A 21561-nucleotide genomic window follows, 5' to 3' on the forward strand; every position below is an offset into this window, starting at 1 on the left:
TCCAATTAACAGGATAATAGAGCTAGAGAAAAAGATGTCTCATTAATAATTTGCATGAATGTGTTTGGCGTTGAAAAGTAAAGGGCCAGACTTAATCTGCATAAGAGGAAGCCGGGTATTCACGCTGTTACCTTAAACAAAAAATTCATTAAGGAAAAATGTTGATTAGATGACATTGTTGATGTTCCTCTCTCGCAGATGCTTTAATCACATTCTTCTGTTCGGCGTCTGAAAGATAAAAGGCTCACAACTGGCACCAATACGCTATAGCAATACTGTTAACAAAATTTAATTAAAACTGATTAGAATATCTGGGCTACATGCCTGTGATGTTGGGTTTATTTGATTTTAGGGAAATGCAAGAAGCCTCCGTGTTACTTTTTAATTTTTTTCCCTTTCACTAAGACATAAATGATTACATTTGAAAGCAAACAGCATGCTGACCTGACAGTGTGAACACAAAATGCAAGGCTTTTTCTTTACAAATGCAAAATTATCTTAGAAATCAGCCTAGAACTAGGATATTGAAACTACCCATTGCTGCACTTTACCCAAAACCCTGGAAGAACAGTAGTCTCCAGGCAACAGATGAGGGTTTTGATGTCCAAATGTTTGTGCATTAAATGTTTCTTTAACTCAATTCTGTAATGCGGTGTTTGAAGATATGGATCTCTGATGGCTTTGATGGTCGTCCTGGCACACACAGGCATGTGGTCGGAACAATCCCACACTCCGGACCAGCTATAAATAAAGTCATAAACATATACCAGTCTGATTCTGTTATTGTCCCACTAAAAAGTTGGTTTTTCCCAAAGGTGTTCAGTGGGATAGAGGTCAGGGCTCTGCAGGACACTCAAGTTTTTCCACTTCAACCACAGCAAGTTATATCTAAATAGAGCTTGCTTTGCACAAACACATTCTATAAAAGTGTGTTTTCAACTTTGCATCAACACAAAGTAAAACATTTGGGTGTGATGGGTGATGTGATGGAGCACATACTTTTGGCATATTATGAATCAACGATTATATATTTTTTCTATGTTGAAAAAACATTGTTACCACTGGCTTATTATTAATATGGATGTCTTAATGAGTGTGTTACTATAGAAACAATAACGTCTTAGAACTGGTTCTACCCGCAAACATCTCAAACCATCTCAAGACGTACCAACGCCATTTATATTCCACCTCATGTGGAGTTTGGACATTGGACCTCTTTGAGTGTTTAAAGGCTCTGGCATGGAGAAGCTGGTGTTGGATCTATGATGATCTCAAATGTTGAGTTATTTTATGAGTTGCTCAGTAGCTCCTGGTTCCATGATTTTAAATGACTGTATACGGGTGTAGAAAGAACATTACTTATAATCGTACAGTACAGTGCTAATGCTAATTCTCACTCTCCAGTGTTCTGTACTGTTTAAAGATTTAAAATCACACTCTTGATGTCACCCAAATGAGGATGGGTTCCCTTTTGAGTCTGGTTTCTCTCAAGGTTTCTTCCTCGTAACATCTAAGGGAGTTTTTCTTTACCACAGTCACCAAGGCTGCTCATCAGGGAAACATTGTTCACCCTAACTGTTAAATTCTGTAAAGCTGCTTTGAGACAATGTCTGTTTTGAAAAGCGCTATAGAAATAAACTTGACTTGACTAGGTGCTTTATTATAAACCTGACTTAAATGAGAGCTGGAACTACTGCAAGCTGTTATAAAGAATTAACCAGCACCTTCTGGCCAATCAGATTTGAATATTCAAAAGTTCTGTGGTTTCTTCAAATAATAATATTATATATAAAGAAAACATTATTATTCCATTAGAAGTTTTAGTGTATGTTTATCATGAAAACGAAGAAAATCCAGAAACAATATTTTCAGTACATCAGTGCTTTTGATTTTAATCAAATCAGTTTTTATTTTGAATAAAAAATATGCACATTAAAATTGTGTTAATCAATGATGATCAAAGATCTTATATCAAGCTAAAATTTCAAAATAACATCTATTAAAAGGAGCAGTTTTTTTGTTGTTCTTTTGTAGTGCTTTCCGCTGCTTGCGAGTCAAACTGTAATTGCAGTCAAACAACTTAAATGCCTTCATATATCTGATCATTTGGGCTGAAAAAATTTAAAAGAAAAGGGGAAGCTAAGCAAATCGACAGGATTATAATTTGGTATATCCATTGCAATATAATATTGTGAATCAATTCAGTTAAAAAAAAAAACTGCACCTTTAAATGATACTCTGACCAGATATATCTCCCATAATATACAGTTCATAGCTCCCATAACAGAGATTTAACATGGTAACAATGACAATGTAGGCATTTTCATACACATGCTCATTTTCTTTTTTGACACTTTTTCTTTCATGGTCTTACAATTTCATATAAGATATCAAAACTTTGTAATCCATGCAGGTGTAAACGCACTCCCGAGGCATGTTAAGGGGACGCAATGGAGGAATCAATTACTTGTAATGACCCAAATCTTAAGCACAAATCGATATCAGCCTGGATAAGACACTCTGTTTCAGCCATTGTGTTTGGGAGTAAACAGGGGTTGAGGTTCACTAGAGCTCTCGGCTGCACTTGGTATCATGAAGGGGACCAGAGGAAAGGTAATTGCAGTAGGGAAGCTAATGGCTATTCAGGACACCCTAGCGCTGGACAATTACACAGGTGGTCTTCGCTGTTATTTAGGCTCTCAGAGACAGCTCAGTGATGAAGACGCCCTCGTCTCTTAATCTCCCCCCGGCTCCAGTCATATAATGGGTCAGAAAATGTAGCAGAACAAAGGTTTTTATCGAAAAGGTCATTGTCGGAGATGGCGCTAACAGTGAAATTCACATTTAACACAGCTGGGTCTTAATGGGGCCCAAAGAATATGACAGGCGGTGTGTACTTTTTTCCAAAAATGCTTCTTTTGACAGTGTATTTTGGGATAAAAAGTGAGCAATTTGGAAGCATAAAAAAAAAAAAGCTTATAGGCTGCCACTGGAGCCCACAATTCATCTGGGCCAGTATTTTAGTACCACAAAACCTGTGTGAAAGTGTGATTCAGTCACAGGTCTCTCTCCTAAACTTTGTTTAATTAAGTTATTTAACTTATAAGGGGCCCGAAGAAGTGAATCACAAAAAAAGAAGCACACCCTAAAAGAACCACATTTTCTATTATCCTGTGACCTCCATTATAACCTTGTTGGGTCCACATGTGTAGTGCTGCACCATTACACACAAGAGAAAACGTGACCTCTGCTTTGCAGAAGAGATTCCTTTGCACTGTTTCAATAATTAAACCCAAATTACATCATGCAACTTCACCGCAGCAGGAAGACTGTGGTTCAGAGAAATTAAAATGAATCACTGCTTCTGCCTTTAAGCAAGCCTTTTGTTTGAGGGGTTAAATAAAACGCAGCCTTTGGTCTGAAAGTTATTAACTGTGACTGAGCGATCGAGATCAATTTATTCCTCTTCCATTCGTTCAAGAAAGTACACACAGGACAGTAACACAAAATGGTCAGTAGTGAATGAGAGCACAAGGACAGGAATTTGCTTTCCCTCTCAGCCAGTCAGGCCCGACACACCGGCATTCAAACCTCAACAGTGAAACAAACGATCGTTCCGACCTTCACATTAAACTGCACGAAGGAATCCTTTTTTTTTCCAGAATAGCCACATTGCATTCTTACAAACTTGTAGCAATCGTCTGCTTATGGTTTGAATTCTATGATTGCCTTGGGGGTGGAGAAGGCAATTTCATGTCTGTTTGCTTCAGATCTATAGAAGTTTCATACAAGCAGGAAAAAAAAACATTGAAGCCTATTCAACAGCACAATGAAGTGCCTGAACTAGATAATTTGGTCTGTTCACTTAATAGAGAGCAAGACAGATTCCTCTATCCCAAACTCCATGCAACAATTTAAAATAAAAAGTGAAAGACCTTGCTGTTATTTATTGCCTCAGTTTCCATCAATAATCAGTGATAAAAACCGGCCAAAATGGAAGCAGTCTGACCGTCAGTTGTCCAGGGTCTAGTCCACATGAGGACACATGACAAACACCAACATGTAGAATAGATCCAAAATATATTGTTCAAAAACAAGCTCTGACATGGGAATGAGTGTATGGGATGTTGATCCTGCCTAGAAGATATGATTTGCAAAAACTCACTTCAGATTAAAAAAAAAAATACAAAATTATGGAATATAAAAATTATTTAAACACACTTGGCATTAACCCACTATTAGCTTCATCACGCAACCTTTATTACTGTGTAAACTATAATGATAATAATAAGATTTACTAGCATGTTGCACAAATGCAGAGCAGCAGTGAAAAAATACTGAATATAGAAATAATACTGAATGCTGTAAAATATTAATCCACAAAAACTCATCTAATACTGATAAGGATGTCGTTTCCAAAGCGACTGCCACAGTCAAGAAATTCATTCCACATTCCTGTACTTGGTAAAAAGGTTGTAGAGGACACGTAGTGTGGACTTCAAGTCACAGTTGACAATGTCTGTGAAGACAGAAAAACAAGATATAGATTAAGGTGAAGGTTATGATTTAATGGAATGCTGCAAGTTCAATTAATGAGTCGAGAACCATTTTTGACTTATAACTCTTCTTTACACATAAGCCACAGCAATGTCTTTTGAATAAAGGCATTTGCCATCCGTGTACAAGTATAACTCTTAGGCACCGATTTACTAAGATCAGTAATAAGGAAGATGATTTGCATTTGCAATCTGATATAGAGCAAATCTAGGGGATGATGTGCTGGGAATTTACAAAACGGGTTAATAATACTAAAATGAGCTTTTTGATAAAATGTCCTTGAGATCTGTGGTGAATTCGGATCTCAAAATGTTTTAATGTCTGTTTAAAATACTGCCTAGAATACAACAGAAATGTATATGAAACCCCAGAAGATGCCATTCTGTTACTGAAGTAGAGTATTAAGTATATATGTAACGTAAATGCTAGTGCCATATGTAACTGTGGATCTGTAAACTCTGGGGTGGGAAATAATGCTTGAATAATCAACTAAGCATGCATGCAAAGAGAAAAAAAAAAAAAAAAAAACCCACACAAAATGCACTTGAACAAATAAGTAGGAGATTTGGCAATAGATTTATGTGACATGATCATGATGGAGACATGAAATTTTCTGTATGGTTGAATGTGCTGGATCAATAGCAATTATATAACAATCATACATGGTAACAAAAAAATACCACTTTCATATAGCCATCAACAATTACTAGAACATTTTGCCGATACATTACAATTTCCTCAGAGGGGTTAATAAAAGAAAAGAAAAAAAAAGAGTTCATAAAAACACTTAAATATGTATCTAATATTTGAATTGACACCTACATAAATTCTTCCAAAAATCTCGTTAGTAGGATAAATATGATCAGACACTAGAAACAATGAAGGACTACCATGGCAACATGACCCATGCAAAATATGAAGAACGTCCCAAATTTTTTGGCACACATTAGATGACAAATTTGGGCAGTACATACGTAATGGGTGAGTATAATAAGGCCCATTAAATAGATATGATTTTTGTAAAGGGGATGGTTACCGTATAGACTACATGTCCACCATGCTTTAGAGTGTTTGCAACCTAGTAAACTAGTTTTGATTCATTCATTGATATGGACTTTCAAGCACGTTTGTATGTTGATCTATATAAGGGCATCTCTTAAGTGCCATAAATGTAATGTAAATGTGTCTAAGGATCTAAATGACATCACCACCTGTGAACAGGCCACAGCAAGGGAAGTTCAAATAGACTTAACAACACAAAAGTGGAAAGTACAATGGGAAACTTCTAGACGATATTGGCAAATGGTAACATTTTATCTCTGTTCTATCATTAGTAATAAGCCTACAGAATCCTTGGAGTGGTAATATGTGATCTCTGCCACATACACTTTTAGGGTAGAAGGATCCTAGAAAGTGGAAAATGTACAGGGTCTTGCTGATAAAATGAACACCATTTGCAGAACGATTTCCACTTAAAGACATACAAGTCAATGTGTTAGGGCTCTTGCATTCAGAAGTGTTTCATGAATTGCTACATTTTACTACTTAGTCCTCAGAGAATCAGTCACAGAAGCCAAACGCACAAATACTCATCATCCATCTGGGACAACAGATCTGCTTGTGGAAGAAGCTGCCAAGATATTCGTGAAACTAGTGAAAGCACAAGTGGAAATCTAGGTCCTAACAACCATCTCGTGTCCAGAAATTAGTTGCTGCATCTCCCATAGATTAAGCAGGTCTTTCACTGTACTGTGGGTGTGGTTCTTGGCACAGATGAACTTTAAAAAAGTACACTTTGTAGTTGTGGGTTGAGATGCACAACTAAACCCTATTAAAGCCATAATGATGTTCTTCATTTGAGCCTGCTGTATGTGCTTAAAAGCTGAAAGGAAAAGAACCAGAATGTTTTTCCAGATGCTGCAGAGACTGGAGCAGTTGAAACTTCCATGACTTTCAAGATCAGCATAAAGGAACCTCCTAAATACATCTATTCCAGAAGTATGACTGGCCACTGAGTAACAGGGTTGTGCTAAAGAATGCAAACCTCAATCATGAGTTACATAGCCTCAGCTGCTAGATCATCGGTTTCAGATGAACCATGTCTGCTGCCCTGATAGTCATTTGTTTAGAGAACAGTTCAGACTGCTTTCTGGGCTTCTGTGCTTATCAGTTGTCACTGGGCCTGGGCGTTTACAACCAACAGCCTGTTTATACGGAGGCGTTTGAGCCAGATTCAGCTCTGAGCCAAGTTTCAAAACTGCCAGCCATGCATGTTGTGTCTGCAGTGACACCATTATGTTGTCAACACAGGAGTTGTCTGAATGTCTGAATGGATGTCTGAATCAGACATAGCTTCCTTAAGTTGGTCAATACAAAGGCTGTGGGTAAATAACTCATGCCCAGCATGGTTTTTCAAGAGATTAAGACATTGTTTATTGAAACATCCTGTAGCATGGTTAGCAGCGTTAGCCTTATCAGAACAGTGTGGACTCTGGGGGGGGTTCCAACCTACTTTTGGTATGAAGGGAATACCCACATCCAAACAAAAAGCTGTGAATAAGCAAGAACTAACAGTCAGAGAGACATGTGAAACAATCAAAAAGAGTAAACACAGGATGGAGAAGCCAGTAGAATTAAGTGAGTGTTGTGCAGCTCACACTGCAGTGAATGTCTCTACTCACATGAGACCACTCAAGATAAACATGGCATTACAAAGCACTTATGTGGCCACCTTGCATCCCATTGCTTATGTAGCTCGCTATTTCTATGCAATATGTAAGCAACTAAAAAAACAGGCACATATGAGCTCAAAGAAAATAGACAAAAATTATGTCTACAAAACCGAGGTGATGTTCGTGACACAGCAGGCAGAAGGGTTCACCTCCTTGGCACCCATTGAGGTGACCGTCTGATATAGAAAAAACACATTAAGTGTTACGTGTGCACTAGAACACACAAGGGACGAAAACCAACCCATAGCCAGGAATCACTACAGTGCAATATTAAATCACTACTGTGAAGCATTATTAAATAATGCCAATAATATAACAATTAAGAAACGTTTCTTCCCAGGTTGTAAAATAGAGTGGTGTATAACTATAGTCCCAGGCAGAATAAGTCTGCTCATGTTGTCCAGATTGTCTTTAGAATAGAAGATAAAATGGAATACTTGAACAAGGGTGCTAAACAGATTAAAAATAAACAAAACCCTTTTCTCTGGAATGTGCTGTTGAAGCTACGCATTTGTGATAAATATTTTTCTAACCAACTTTCCTGCAGCAAGAATAACAAGAACAATCATCGGATACTGAGTCATACTTTCAAGATCATTTTTAAAATACTCAGTTTGAGTATTTAAATGGTGGACGCAGGTAAACACGGATTTAATGCCTGTCCTTCAGCCATAATGTTTTATACACAGGACTCTATAGTAAATCAGATCCTTGGAATATCCTGGATCAATGAATTTACATTTACATTTGTGGCATTTAGCAGACGCCCTTATCCAGAGCGACGTACAAAAGTGGTTTCTTACAAATGCTTATTGGTGAAACTGCAGCCCATAAAGTGATTCGCTTCCCAGTCATTAGAGTGGAGGCTTTTATAATCAGCCCTAGAATTTTGTATATGTATTTTGCTTGACGACTTTAGAAATTATCATCTAAATAGTGGTAAAAAAATACAAACACCAACCCTCAGGCCTTGGTTTCGGCTTCTCCAAACCGCCATCTTGCATCAGCTCGAAGGAAAATGAAACGTTGTGCACCTACAATAAAAAATTACAAACATTCACTCTTTTATACAAAGTTATAAGCATAAATGATTTGAGGCATTAACCATATTGTGAGTACATCTAGTCATCGGCTTCTTCCAGAAAATGGGTGGCCTTGGATTCATACATACACTATTGAATATATTAAGTGGTAGACTGCACATTGTTATAGAAAGTATCTGAGTCTACATTTAATCAGTCCAGTTCAAAGTGCCATGGCATACATTTAAACACCAAAAGCAATAACACTGAAAAGAATCACCAAATATGGCATGGGTCAATGGTTTAAAAGTTTAAATTCACTATTAAATAAACAACAAAACATTTTTTTACTTTATATGAATTGGGGTCAGTTTTATTTCATTCATTTTATTGTATATCAGTTAAATTTCTTTAGAATTTTTTCTCTTTGCATTTGTTTCCTTGCTGTTTACAAAACCGTTTTTGTATTTAACCCATATACTGTACATGATTGTAAAAAGTACTGCTCATACTGCATCATAGAGCAGTTAGGCACACATAAAAAAAATGCTGTTTCTGCATCAGCTAGATGAGTGCACACATTTGGTTACAGCATTCTGACTGACAGGAAAGATCACCACCCCTCCCATTCATTAGGCAGCTCCAATTCTGCTCTCTCCGATTCCGCAATATCTAGCTGTGGCGTAGTGAGGATTCAAACTCGTGATCTCCTGGTAATACGATGGACAATGTTTTTCTATCATCCTACATCACTTCTTACTAGTGAAGGTTCACATTGCCTCCTGGAATATACAGCCATGTAATGAATGCAGTATGTAGTAATGCAGTTGATTGAAATGGGTGCATTAGATTGAAATAAGCATACAAATGCTTGCACTTCAGGCACAGCGCATGATCAGAGAAATCAATGTAATAAACAGAATGAATAGCAGTACCTTATGGTCAAAATTGTCTGGGGTAAGGAAGAAGTTGTAGAGAGGGACAAAATATCCTTCCAGGAGCCCCATCAGCAACACCAAGTACACACCATCAGCAAACTAACAATCATACAGAAAATTATTAATATATCTTGACCTATAAAATTATATATTCTCTGACATTGGGTGACAGGCCTTTGGCCAGATGTTACCTGTGTGTCCAGCTCAGACACCTCCAGGTTCAACTTGTTTAAGTGCTTGTTCACAAATGTTAACAGAGTCTGCAGGAGAAGCCAGATGGTTAAAATAGATCTTTAGATATGTGGTTAATGAACATAAATGAATTAAATGCACTTACCTTTTTAACCACATTCAGCTTGTCTGGTGCATGATCGAACAAGGTGTCGAAGGCGTCACGCTCTGTGTGTGGGGGAGCAATAACGGACTGAGTGTTTTATTCTTCTACAGTGTAAATTTACTATTTACATTTACTATAAGATTTATTGGCTGTACTAAGAGTTTGGTTGTAATGAGGAATTAATACATAATTACATTCAGAAATGTATATTTTAGATTGAGAGTTTACAAAAAAAAAAAAAAACGTGTCATGCCTTAGCAGTCCAATATTAAGTACAGTTATACATCAAATATTGCTGACAACTCAAAATACAGATTTTGAAAAATAGGAGGAGATCCAACCTGCTTTTTATACATCGTTCCATTACCTCAATAAAGTATCACCTGGCTGCATTCACCAAAATACAAATATACATTATTTAAAGTATATAAATTCATACTGTTCATTTTAACCAAACAAATCTTGGGGAATGTGATTTACACAGATTACAACGATTTATGCAGGTGCATAACTGAGTCTGAAAACTTTCCCCATGTTAAATATTTAGGTAACTTTAGGTCTTGAGTAGTCGACTCTGAATACAGCCCAATAATCTTTTTTTTTTCATGTGTAATACAGACCATGCCTTCCAGAAAGTGCCCTGAAAGAAAACAAAAGAAACATTCAGTTTGAGATGAAATATTCGAAAAAAGACAGATTAAGATGAGAACATCCAATAAAATGTAAAGGAGCCCTGAAAAGACAAAATAACCTAAATCAAACAGAGCTAGGTTTTAGGATTTTGGCCTGGTGGACATCTGCCTACCAGCACCTTGTCTTCACGCTCAAATCTGCCCGGGCAGAGGCATGCCACGGCAGCTGCTGCCCACATGCCAGGCATCAGCCAAAAGCCCTGAGCCCGCCCCTATCTGGGCAGTTGATTTGTGCCTGCTGGAGCGCTATTAATCAGAGCTCGGCAGCAGCGGAGAACTGGCAGGAGCAGAGCGCTGGTGCTCAAGCCCATCTCGCCACAAAGCTGCTCATCAGCCAGAAGATCCAGCACCACGCCACTCCCTACTCCTTCCCCAGGGTCTGGCATGTCACTGCGTGTTTCTCACTTTTCAACTCGGTAGACATTTTCAGCTTCCAACAATAGGACAGGCTGATTTAACCACTTCCAAAAATTAGCAATAAATATTAATTTGAGCGATATATCGATATGTTCAGCCGTTTGTCACCATTTTTCTCAATCTTCCACTACCCATCCTTTTTTCCCTTGGAGAATCTAATTTGTCCTTTTGGAAGATATCAGTAGATCCAGTTTCACTTGCACAGCTGTGGCCGGTTACTGAAAGGAAAAACTATATAGAACAGTAATGACATACTCGGTGTTGCCAGTAATTTCCTCTAGGACCTGCTGAGACTGAAGGATGCCCTCACGTTTCTAGGAAAAGACAAAACGTGAGTAAATAACGTGGACATGAAAAAAGGAATAAATTGCAGTTAGCAGCTTTAACGCACCAAAATACTGCAAAATGTTAAGGACGTCAGATAAGAGATGCAAAACCAGTACCTGAACCACAACTACTTGTATGGACACGTGGTCTGGGAGTCGGATTGGAGCGCGAAAGTGCTGAGACAGAGCCACCAACAAGTGAAGTATGGCGACTATGCTCTTGGCATGTATTGCTGAGAAACACAGTAAAAATGGAGGGAATATTCATGATATAATATAAAGGCTTAAAACAACAAAATTATTTAAAGAAAAAACACTAAATACACTATGTTGGTCCCAAGATTGAAAGTAGACTAAAACCGAAGTAGACATGCTGCCACTGATTAATCCAAAACATGAATCTATTTACAGTCAATGTTCCATTTGATGTTCCTGGAGGACACTTTGAGTGTGTCATTGATCTTTTCCAGGACGGTCTGAAGCTTCTGCTTCTGGGCAATCTCAGACTGTGTAACTTCAGCGACATTAAGCTTCTCTCCTTCCAGCTTCTCTAAAGAAACAATTACAAAAATAACAGGCTTTCTTTCACATCTCAAAGAGAGGTGAAAATAAGAAAGTTTTTTTTTTGGAGTGCTGCAACAAAGTAAGATTCGTTTTTACCAAAGAGCTTCTGAAGAACCTGTCCATCATAAAGGTCCTCGGCTAGATCTTTGACAATGATTCGCTCTCCTACTAAAACATCGTTGATCCAGTCGATGAGCACCTGCATCAATGGTTCTGTGTATTAGCTGCATGGCCATTCAATCCATGTGGTTCATTCTCAATCACACACAGTTAATTTTGACATGTTTTTATTTATCCCTGTTACACAATAGCAAGTTGCAAACAATAACAGATTTATATATTAAAAAACAACATTTAATGTTGTAGAATATTTCAAAATCAAGTTTTTAAATCAAGTAATAATAAAAAATTTTTTAGCTTACAAATAAGTGTAAAGCCATGTCCAAAAACCTTCCTGTTTTAGGAAACCTAAGTTCGAAGCTGCTCTTATGACTGTCAGATTGTGCTGGCACCTGAAACTACTTCCAAAAATAAATGTCACAGGCTCTCGAGTGGCAGGTCAAAAGAGTTACAATTACAATGGATGATGCTGCAGCCACCGGCCACCCAAATGAGAATCTCAGAATCGCTCACCCAGTGATTAATTAACACCAAAAATTATTCGAAAAATGTAGAAATTTGTGAATAAGAAAAAGTCAATCCAGGACATTTACATTCAGGTTGTCTGCAATGATAAGTTCATTTACTACAACACAGTAAACACACCTTCGTGAGCTCCTGAAGTTTAGGGTCATGTCTGGAGTTGGGATCCACCATTGTGCGGACTTCATTCTCTTCTTTAAAAACAAAACAGGCAAACAGTACTTTTTAGGCAGTTTGCAGTCACTTGTGATCATTTAATCTGGCAACCCTTCTGTATTTTAGTATTTAATTAAGCAGGTTTTAGACCTAAACTGCTTCTGTAGTAGTCAAAATGTTTTTAAAATGTACTGGTATTGCAAGAGAAAAAAGGGAGAAACTGAAATTTTTCCCTCTGACATTGTGAAATGTTACCCAGCATGGTGTCCTCGGGATCCAGCTCAAACGGAGTGGGACTCAGGGGCAGGTTGATTGCATTCATGCCCTCTTCTTGGAGCTCAGAAACTGTAAAGAGCATCAATAAATGATAAGAAGTTGCCCTTTGGGATCGGCTACACTCCTAATATTATTACAACACCCAACATTACATTAAACCACAAGTATCTTTGGGTTTTCATTGACCATTTTAGGATTTTCCTTTCATCAGCTTTCAACAGATGATTAGAATAAGGGCAGCTAATAGAGAGCAGCAGACACACAATCTCACAGCAGTATGCAGTGTAACAGGCTGTGCCTCTCATCATTAGTGGTCAGTGATGTGCTATTGGTTTTAGCAGAGGGAGGCTGCTCAGAGTGCCACATCTAATGCTATGCATTCAGGCCTGAACACGTCTGGGTTAACAAAAGAGCTACGATTCAGCCTTGCGATCGATGCACATCTTTCCATAATCGGTATCACAGGCAACCAAACACAAAGCCACAGCACTTTAAGGCTTTTTTATCATTCAAATTGATGTGTCAAACCCTGTGAATGCTGCATAAGATCTAACTGTAAACAGTGCAATTTGATCCGAAAATGAATATGGACATTATGGGAATAAAAAAATGTATAGTTTGTGAGCAGAAATCTGAACTGAATAAAAACCTGAATTGATCGGGACTGTTTTAATTTTTAAGAACAGCAATAGACAAGATATTTATCACATGTTTATTTTGATATCATGTTTATCTAACCAATTATCATTTCTTGTTCTGACTGGTTAAGAGATTCTGGTTGTTGATAGGGTGGCACAAAATACGACATATTAAAATCATGAACTTGATTAGTTTTTTCAATAGTCAAGTCAAGTTTATTTCTATAGCGCTTTTCACAACGGACATTGTCTCGAAGCAGCTTTACAGAATTTAACAAACTAAAGTGAATACACAGCACTGTATAAAACAGAACACTATTATTCCTCTTTATTCACTGTGACCACAAAAAGACCTTTTCACCACGTGATGTAAAGCATGCACCTGACGCGGTGGGTGTAGAGAAGAAAAAAAGGGGAGAAAACAACGTCTGAGAATTTTAAAAATACGCTCTGTGAGGATGAAAAACAAATGTAAAACTCTTAATTAAATAAAACATTTCCAATTTCGAACATCTCAATTTGCATTTAAGTCATATTTCAGATGCACTTATCGACCTACAGAAGTGCTTTGAATTCAAATAAATACATATCCTGTAAATACATCCTGATACCCGTCAGTCAAAATACTCTTTTGAGGAAGTTATAGATAGAGAAGGAAAGAAAAGTTTTTTGAGCTAACTTAATTACCACTAGAAGACGTAGGTTATTATATATATTCTGATATGTACAAGAAGTTCATTTCAGCACCTAGGTGTCAAAACAGACGACTAAATGTATTAAATGAATAAAACCCTTAGCTTCTCAGCTTTGTTTACTTCAGCATTCCACAATCACTAACAAAGCAAGGCCATGTATCACATTTTAATAAGAAACAGAACGAGCAGAAAAAGAAACCCAGTGCTTTCTGCTGCTCATTTTGGTTCTGTATAGAGGGTAATATACAAATGCAAATAAATACTTGATAAATACATGAGCAATGGAATGTAACCAGACATAACAATAAACTAATGAAACAGAGTTTACATACCACAGCTTTCATCGCTTCATTCCTTTTAGTTCTAAGCATTTCAAAATGTAACGTTTTGTGGTTGATCTTGACCTGAATTCAGTGGTCGCTGGTTCTGACAGCCATTTTTATATTTAGTGTAAAATAGCACAAATTACTGCGAAAGCATGACAATGCCTGTGCACAAAGCGAGCTCTATGAAGATATGGTTTGCATTGGTTGGAGTGGAAGATCTTGAGTGGCATGCAATACAGCTCTGACCTCAAGCCTATTAAACACCTTTAGGATGAACTGGAATGCTTACTGCACCCCAGGCCTCCTCACCTTACATCGGTACCTGACTTTACTAACATTCTTGTGGCTGAATGAGCACCAATCTCCACAAGCACACTCTAAAATCTAGTGGAACATCTTCCCAGAAGAGTGGAGATTATTACAACAGCAAATAGCTGAAGTACTGAACAGTGAACTGCATGAATATTCAAAATATATGTAAATTCTTTACTTCTGATAAATAAGTACATTCAAAAGCGACTACTTTTGTAATTAGTACAGGGTAGATGTACTTTGTCCACCACTGATCAGTATTTCGTCCTCATCTACTTCCAACAAGGCTCAATTCACAACAAATATTCATATCAATTTTCAGGAAACACAGATAAAACATGATCATACAAACGATCACCCAATGAACCCCATTAGGAATCCCTTAATGGAGTCTGGGAAAATGTGTTACATTTACATTTTAATGTGACGATCGATTGACCTCAGTGTAAACCAGCACATCAACATATCACAGATCTGTAGCAGCTGATCCCACACCTCTTTAATGACTCATGGCTCATGCTTGGCTTGTTTGTCCAATCACTGCAGCCATGGCTTTGTACATGCCTACAAGAAATTCCGCCAGGGATCAAGATCCCCCGACACGTCAACATCCTGTTTTTATTTGCTTCTCCCATTACGTCAAATGTTTGAACCGTGCTCAGCTGCATGCTGACAAAAAGGAAAAACAAAGGGCAAAACCTGGCTGTAACTGTGTTTATCGTACTGTATGTGTGCATTATAGATTCATGCACTATTTTTGTTTTTCCCTCGCTTGCAATTTAGCATTTTTATATATAGAAATGTCTAAAAATGCCAGAAAATTTTATATTTTCAACATTTTAGAGTAGGAGAGTGCGCAATCATATTACTACAAAAAAAAAATCATTAGAATATTGTGCACAGTGAGCAGTTAAAAAGAGAAATAACAGTACAACTTTGATGCATTTCTGATTATCCTTTTACAAATTGTTGGTCAAATAGCCACAAGTCTAAAAATTTTTTGAAAAGTGTTGATATAAAGTGGTTTTATCTTTTTAGACTAAAATCTTCATCCTTTGTTTCACTCTGACCCAAAATTCATAATCGCCTTTGATTTTTAATTTTTTTTTTATATGACAGTGGTATCCCTAATTATTACAAATTATTCTGACCTGTTTAATAGGAACACCTCTATACCTGATCTTTTATGCAGGTATTCAATCATCCAATCAAGTGACAGCAGTGTGATAAATTAAAATCACACATATACAGTAACGAGCTTCAATTAAAGACGGTGCAACAGTTTCTTCCCTCAAGCCATCAGGCTTCTCAACACAGAACTGAATTGAAACTCACGCACACACACACAACTGTGCGATTGATCTGTACAACCCGGACTCAAACACACAATCGTACTCACTTCACAGATCCATGTCTGCAGCACCACTCATATTACATCACCTCATTACTACAAACTGTTTACATGCTGTTTTTGCACATCTTTTTTGACTGCTGCTATTGCTCTTTTGCACAACATTTTGTTTACATTTTTGTTTAATTGCAATGTTCACTCCTGTACTCAGCACTCTTTACACACCGCAGTGTGTAATATACAACAGGTTTACAGGCGGCGCTATTTTGTGTTTTGTGTATTTGTCCTACACTGTCCTGTGTTGTCTTGCATTGTCCTGTGTTGTCTTTGCACTGTTTGCACCAGGTTGCACATGATGCACTTTATGTGGCGAGGACACTTACTAATTCTTAGCTCGGTGTTTTCTGTGATGTAGCTTTATGTTGTTAAATGTAGCACCAGGGTTCTGGAGGAATGATGTTTCATTTCACTGTGTACTGCGTCAGCTATATATGGGTGAAATGACAATAAAAAGCTTCTTGACTTGACTTGACTTCAAGTTCATATTAAACATCAGAATGAATACAATGTCTGATTTCTTTAACTTGGCATGGTTTTTGGTGACGGATGAGCTGGTCTGTGTGTTTCCAAAACTGCTGCTCTCCTGGGAATTTCACACAAAACCCAGTCTCTAGGGTTTAACACAAAATTATGTAAAAACACAACACATCCTGTGAGTGACAGTTCTGTGGTTGAAAAAAAAAATTATTATTTAGAGCTCGAAATAGCCAGATTGGTTTGAGCTGTCAATGAGAACATAATTATTCAAAAAAAACCTCTTTACAACTCTTGTGAACCGTAACCCTAGAAAAGCACCTCAGCAAGCACAACTCATAGAACCATCAGGTGGATGCACTAAAACAGCAGAAGACAAAATTGTGTCTTCAGAAGACAACAGCATTTGCACAGACACAAAGAATCTGTTGTTAGGTAAAGATTAGGAAAACAATTCACATGCACATGCATTAGTTTCCAGTCATATGAGCAGGTGTTCTGATAAAAAGGTGAATGGTGATTGAAGATAACTGTTAATAATCTACTAAAGCTGAAGATGTTGAGGTTTTCGTTGGGAGTGATGAGGATGGACAGGATTAGAAATGAGTTTATTAGAGGGACAGCGCATATAGGACGTTTTGGAGACAAGGTGAGGGAGGCGAGATTGAGATGGTTTGGACATGTGTAGATGAGGGACATGGGGTATATCGGTAGGAGAATGCTGAGGATGAAGCCACCAGGAAGGAGGAAAAGAGGAAGACCAAGGAGGAGGTTTATGGATGTGGTGAGGGAAGTCATGCAGGTAGTTTGTTTGAAAGAGGCAGATGTAGAGGACAGAGGGGGTGTGTAGACAGATGATCCGAAAAAGAAGCAGAAGAATCTACTAAAGCTTTCTCCCTTTACCTTAACAAACAGCAAGGACCCCTAAGCGCTCCAAGAGCTCAGACAGCATTTAAAGTGGGTAGGAAGGGGGCAGAGCTTCCAGGAAGTGCCAGTTAATATTAAAGAGACCAGCGGCAATCATTCCAGATTAATATGACGATTGACATAGAACCAGTTTAATTGAGAAGGCATGACTGCTTTAGTTGTAATAGTCTAAGTGTTTTAATACAGTGACAGTGCAAAATTGTGCAGAAACGAATTAATTGCCAAAGACAAATGCCCAAGAAAAAGCCTGATTCTTTTTCCCATCTCTTTCTAAAAAAGCTGTCTTGCTTCTTGCATGTCTCCCCCGGCATCACTTATTGTGTGATCCACTCTGCATGTCTCAGCACTCATAACTAAATCTATTTCTAACATACAGGAGCAAAGAGGCTCTCAATGGAATCGAATAAATGCAAGTAATTTGCGTTCACCTCTCTGACCCAGGTTTGAGTGGTTAGGGCTCAGGTGTGGGCCGAGTGCCGAAGAGATGGAACGGCTTACTTAGAAAAAGCACTTAATATTTATTTATTTAATAGAAGAAACATGCCGACAGCTAATTAGAAACACAGCCTTTCAGCCTATCATGTGGTCAGTGTGGTCACAATCAGGCTTTCAAGTTAAAACACAGCCTACAGAGTCATTTCATTTAGCAGTAATGCACGACGTAAGAGCGATGGTCGACAGTCAGCTTTTTCCCTTATAAGGGTTACACCAGGCTTTCTGGAAACACTTACAAGGGTGCGTCTTACACATAGTGCCTCAGAGTCAAGTTATGAGAAACCAGTGTTAGATCATGATTTGCTATAAGTATGACTATGACCAGTCATTACATTATCAGACGAGTATTATATTTACCAGATTTATTTTAATCATTGCTTACAAATAAAAAAAAAATATAAATAGCTTGTACAAAATATACGAATGAAAATTAAATGAAATACTTTGTTTATAGTATAGTAACGTATAGTATCTTTTGCATGCAGAAAACTGCAATGTCTAAATAAAACAACACTGCTGAATTCTGACTGTTCAGAAAGTGGTGATTAGTTTTCTGACATCTGTGACAGTTCCTGCTGTAACTACAGTTTGAAATGAATGCATTTTATTTCATTTCAATTATATATTCCTAGCAAAAAAACACCTAATAATAAACGGCATTAAAGTGCTTTTATTTAACAAAAAAATGTTTTGTTTAAGCAAATTTTTTGTTGAACAAATGAGTTTCCAATCTCAGAAAAGACTTCAAGAAGTCTTCGGAATATTTTTTTTTCTTTTGTATTTGTAAACATCAAAAGATGAGTGTGATTTTTTTTGTTTGTTTGGTTTGTTTGTTTGTTCTTTTTGCTTTTTTACTTTAAGAGAGAAAAACGTGAGGCTGCTAAAAAAAAAAAAAAAAAAGGCTGCTGTAACATAAGTGATAACAGGAACGAACATATTTCATAAACTCTCTCACAACAACAGAAAAGAAATAGAAGTTATTAATAAGCATAAAATCGCATACATTAACTGCTGCAATATAATTAGAATAAACACTGGGTGGGATGGTATTGGAAACTATAACTATGAAGTGGCATCCTTTAACTGACAGTGGGAATGAACATATCTTGTAAAATGTTCTGCAAGATGATGTATTGGTTAAAAAAGTAACATTTTAAATTAGTTAGTAAATAAATTGTAACTGGAAAAAAACCCTGGTGCTGTATAAGAGGAATATACACTTTGGGGTGTGGTGTTATAAGAAATTATTCAACTTTGCTTTTTTGTTAGTTTGTGGACATCTGTTTTCTAAAACAGCATGTCCCGTGATTCAGTTATGAATAAAATCTGTCTAAAATAGTATGATCATGCAATATTACACAATGTATACACCCTGAATGTGCAGAAAATGCTCAGTATTTATTGTTTTACTGGGGTGAAGATTATTAAACCCAGCAGATTTGGGTTTCAGGAGTAAACAGTTTACAGTGTGACCAAATTAGGATACAAATACACGGGTGTGGATGAAATATTCAAGTTTCGAGACTAAATGAACTAAATGAACCCAATTGAGGATTCTTCGTGCACTGAGAGGAAGCACGGCCTGTGGAAGTGAAATCTGCTGCTCACACCTTCTTTCGCCTTTTTTCTCCTGGCCAAAGTTCCTCCGAGTTTTCCGAGGAAGGAGTCGTCCTTTTTCCTGGAAGGCGGTGATCTGGGACTCGGAGATTTCGGAGAGGAAGGAGATTTCTGAGGAGACGAAGCCATTTTAATTGAATCACAAACTAAAATCCAAGCTGCAGATCGTTGAGTTCCTTTAGGAAGAAAAAGCGTCTGCTTGGGGAATATTTCTGCTGAAGATGTTGGGCTATAACGGTGTCGACTCCCTGCTCTTTCCGCTCCAAGTCCCTCCCTGCGTTTGTGTCTGTGTGTGTGTGTGTGTGTGTGTGTGTGAGAGAGCCTACTGCTGAATCCAGAAAGGGAAAATACAAACATTGTAGGAATTCCTGAACGCCATTTCGTTGAATTTTGCACTGAAGAAAAGACACTACAGCACCACATGTTCCTCTACATACTCCTCAGAGATCTGCACACACAGACATACACAGACATACTCCCTCATTTCATTCCTCAACACTTTTATTTACCACTGACCAAAGATGGACATCTGCTCATGTCCTATTGTCACCAGATCTACTATTTAATAAACTTCTTTAAAACAAAATATCACCGAATTTACTTTCATACCATTCAAATAGTCCATTTAGAAGGTCTCTGTTTTTAAGGCTAATAAGGTACATATGATAAGAAAAGCGTACTTTAGTATTAGTATTTTTTGAACAACTGGACATTTTGTATGCTTATCTTTTTATTATTTTTTCAATAAATTAATTCATTTGAAAATTGACTTCTTGCTAATCTTTACTAAGGACCAGGGACCCCAAACACTGGGCTGCAGATTGGTACCGAGACATGGATCATTTGTCACTGTGCCACACAGACAGAATAAAAAATTTTTGATGGTTACTTTAATTTCCATGCCCATCTGCAGCTGTTTTATTTGTAAAAATGACCACTCCTGCCCAGGCCAATTTCCTACACAGTATTTGGTTTTCTAGGTATCGATGAATGAAGCTTGCACTGATTCAGCATTATGGTGAGTTGAGTTACATTTTCATTATATATGTAATATTCAAATGAGTAATTAAATCATATAAAATGTATACTAGTAATATGATATGCACCTTATTTTGTTTAGTTTTGCACTGCACCCATTGCACCCTTCTTACCCCTACATGTTCCATGGAAAAATTGTCTGGCGTGAAATTGGTCTTTGGTGCAAAAAAAAGTCTGGGAAACCCTACTTTAGACAGAATGAATGAATGATTAAGCAATATTGTTTGAAATGAATCAAATGTTGCAAGTTCTATGTATATGAATATATGTATATGCATAGCTGTGTTTTAAGGATAATAAGGGACATGTAATTATAAAGCCTTTCACAATTAAGTGAAAAAGGGGGAAAAAAGAAATTAATTTCAAGCAATTTGTCAATAATATAATTCATTTGAGATTCAACCATTATGTTTCCTTATACAGAATAAACAGTTAATAAGAATTAATTTCTTCATTCATATATTAATTTCTTCATTCTCAATTTCTGGCCACTGGCAAGTTTTGGGAATATGGGAGGAAACCAGAGAACCCAGAGGAAACTCATGTAGAAAAGTGGGGAACATGCACACAGACATTATCCTGTCCTAATTTTTATTCAAAATGAATTTAAAAAGCTTATTTAAAATGTCAAAGTGCAATAATAAACAACATATTTGTACATACCTTTTACATTGATATGGCCTGTGGCTGAATTCTTACACACAATATTGTTATTTCTGCTTATTTTGTATGACAATTTGATCCATCACAAGATGGTTTTATATCACTTTGGATATTATTAACCACCATCATAGCTTTTAAAAGCCATCTGTTCCATCAGTTTCCTTTTCTTTTTTGCCATCTCTATATATAATCGATAAGTTGCACCACAAAAACTCAGAACCCTCAGAGCGCTCTTTCTCTCCCAGCCTCTGATTCGGTTATCTGCACACAGCCATGCAAACAAACAGCAGGATGGGCCAATCTCTG

At 37.2% G+C, this 21561-nt stretch overlaps 1 protein-coding gene across 2 annotated transcripts; it reads right to left on the reverse strand.

Moving 5' to 3' along the window:
- Positions 1-4238: 4238 nt before the first annotated feature.
- parvab (parvin, alpha b) lies at positions 4239-20105 on the reverse strand. 2 transcript variants are annotated; one of them, XM_046857881.1, is made up of 14 exons: positions 19548-20105; positions 12639-12728; positions 12351-12421; positions 12008-12103; positions 11682-11784; positions 11431-11571; positions 11139-11254; positions 10951-11009; positions 10207-10226; positions 9587-9648; positions 9441-9509; positions 9247-9348; positions 8251-8323; positions 4239-4519 (listed from the first exon to the last, which is right to left on the reverse strand). In XM_046857881.1, exons 1-14 carry the CDS (start codon positions 19975-19977, stop codon positions 4443-4445), a joined length of 1509 nt encoding a protein of 502 aa, XP_046713837.1. In that variant the 5' UTR covers positions 19978-20105; the 3' UTR covers positions 4239-4442. The 2 variants fall into 2 exon arrangements, with proteins under 2 accessions (XP_046713837.1, XP_046713838.1); XM_046857882.1 differs by lacking the exon at positions 12008-12103 and having other exon boundaries at positions 19548-20097.
- Between the last annotated feature and the right edge of the window lie 1456 nt (positions 20106-21561).

Source organism: Silurus meridionalis, chromosome 9 (genome assembly GCF_014805685.1).
Source record: "Silurus meridionalis isolate SWU-2019-XX chromosome 9, ASM1480568v1, whole genome shotgun sequence".
NCBI classification, from domain to species: domain Eukaryota; kingdom Metazoa; phylum Chordata; class Actinopteri; order Siluriformes; family Siluridae; genus Silurus; species Silurus meridionalis.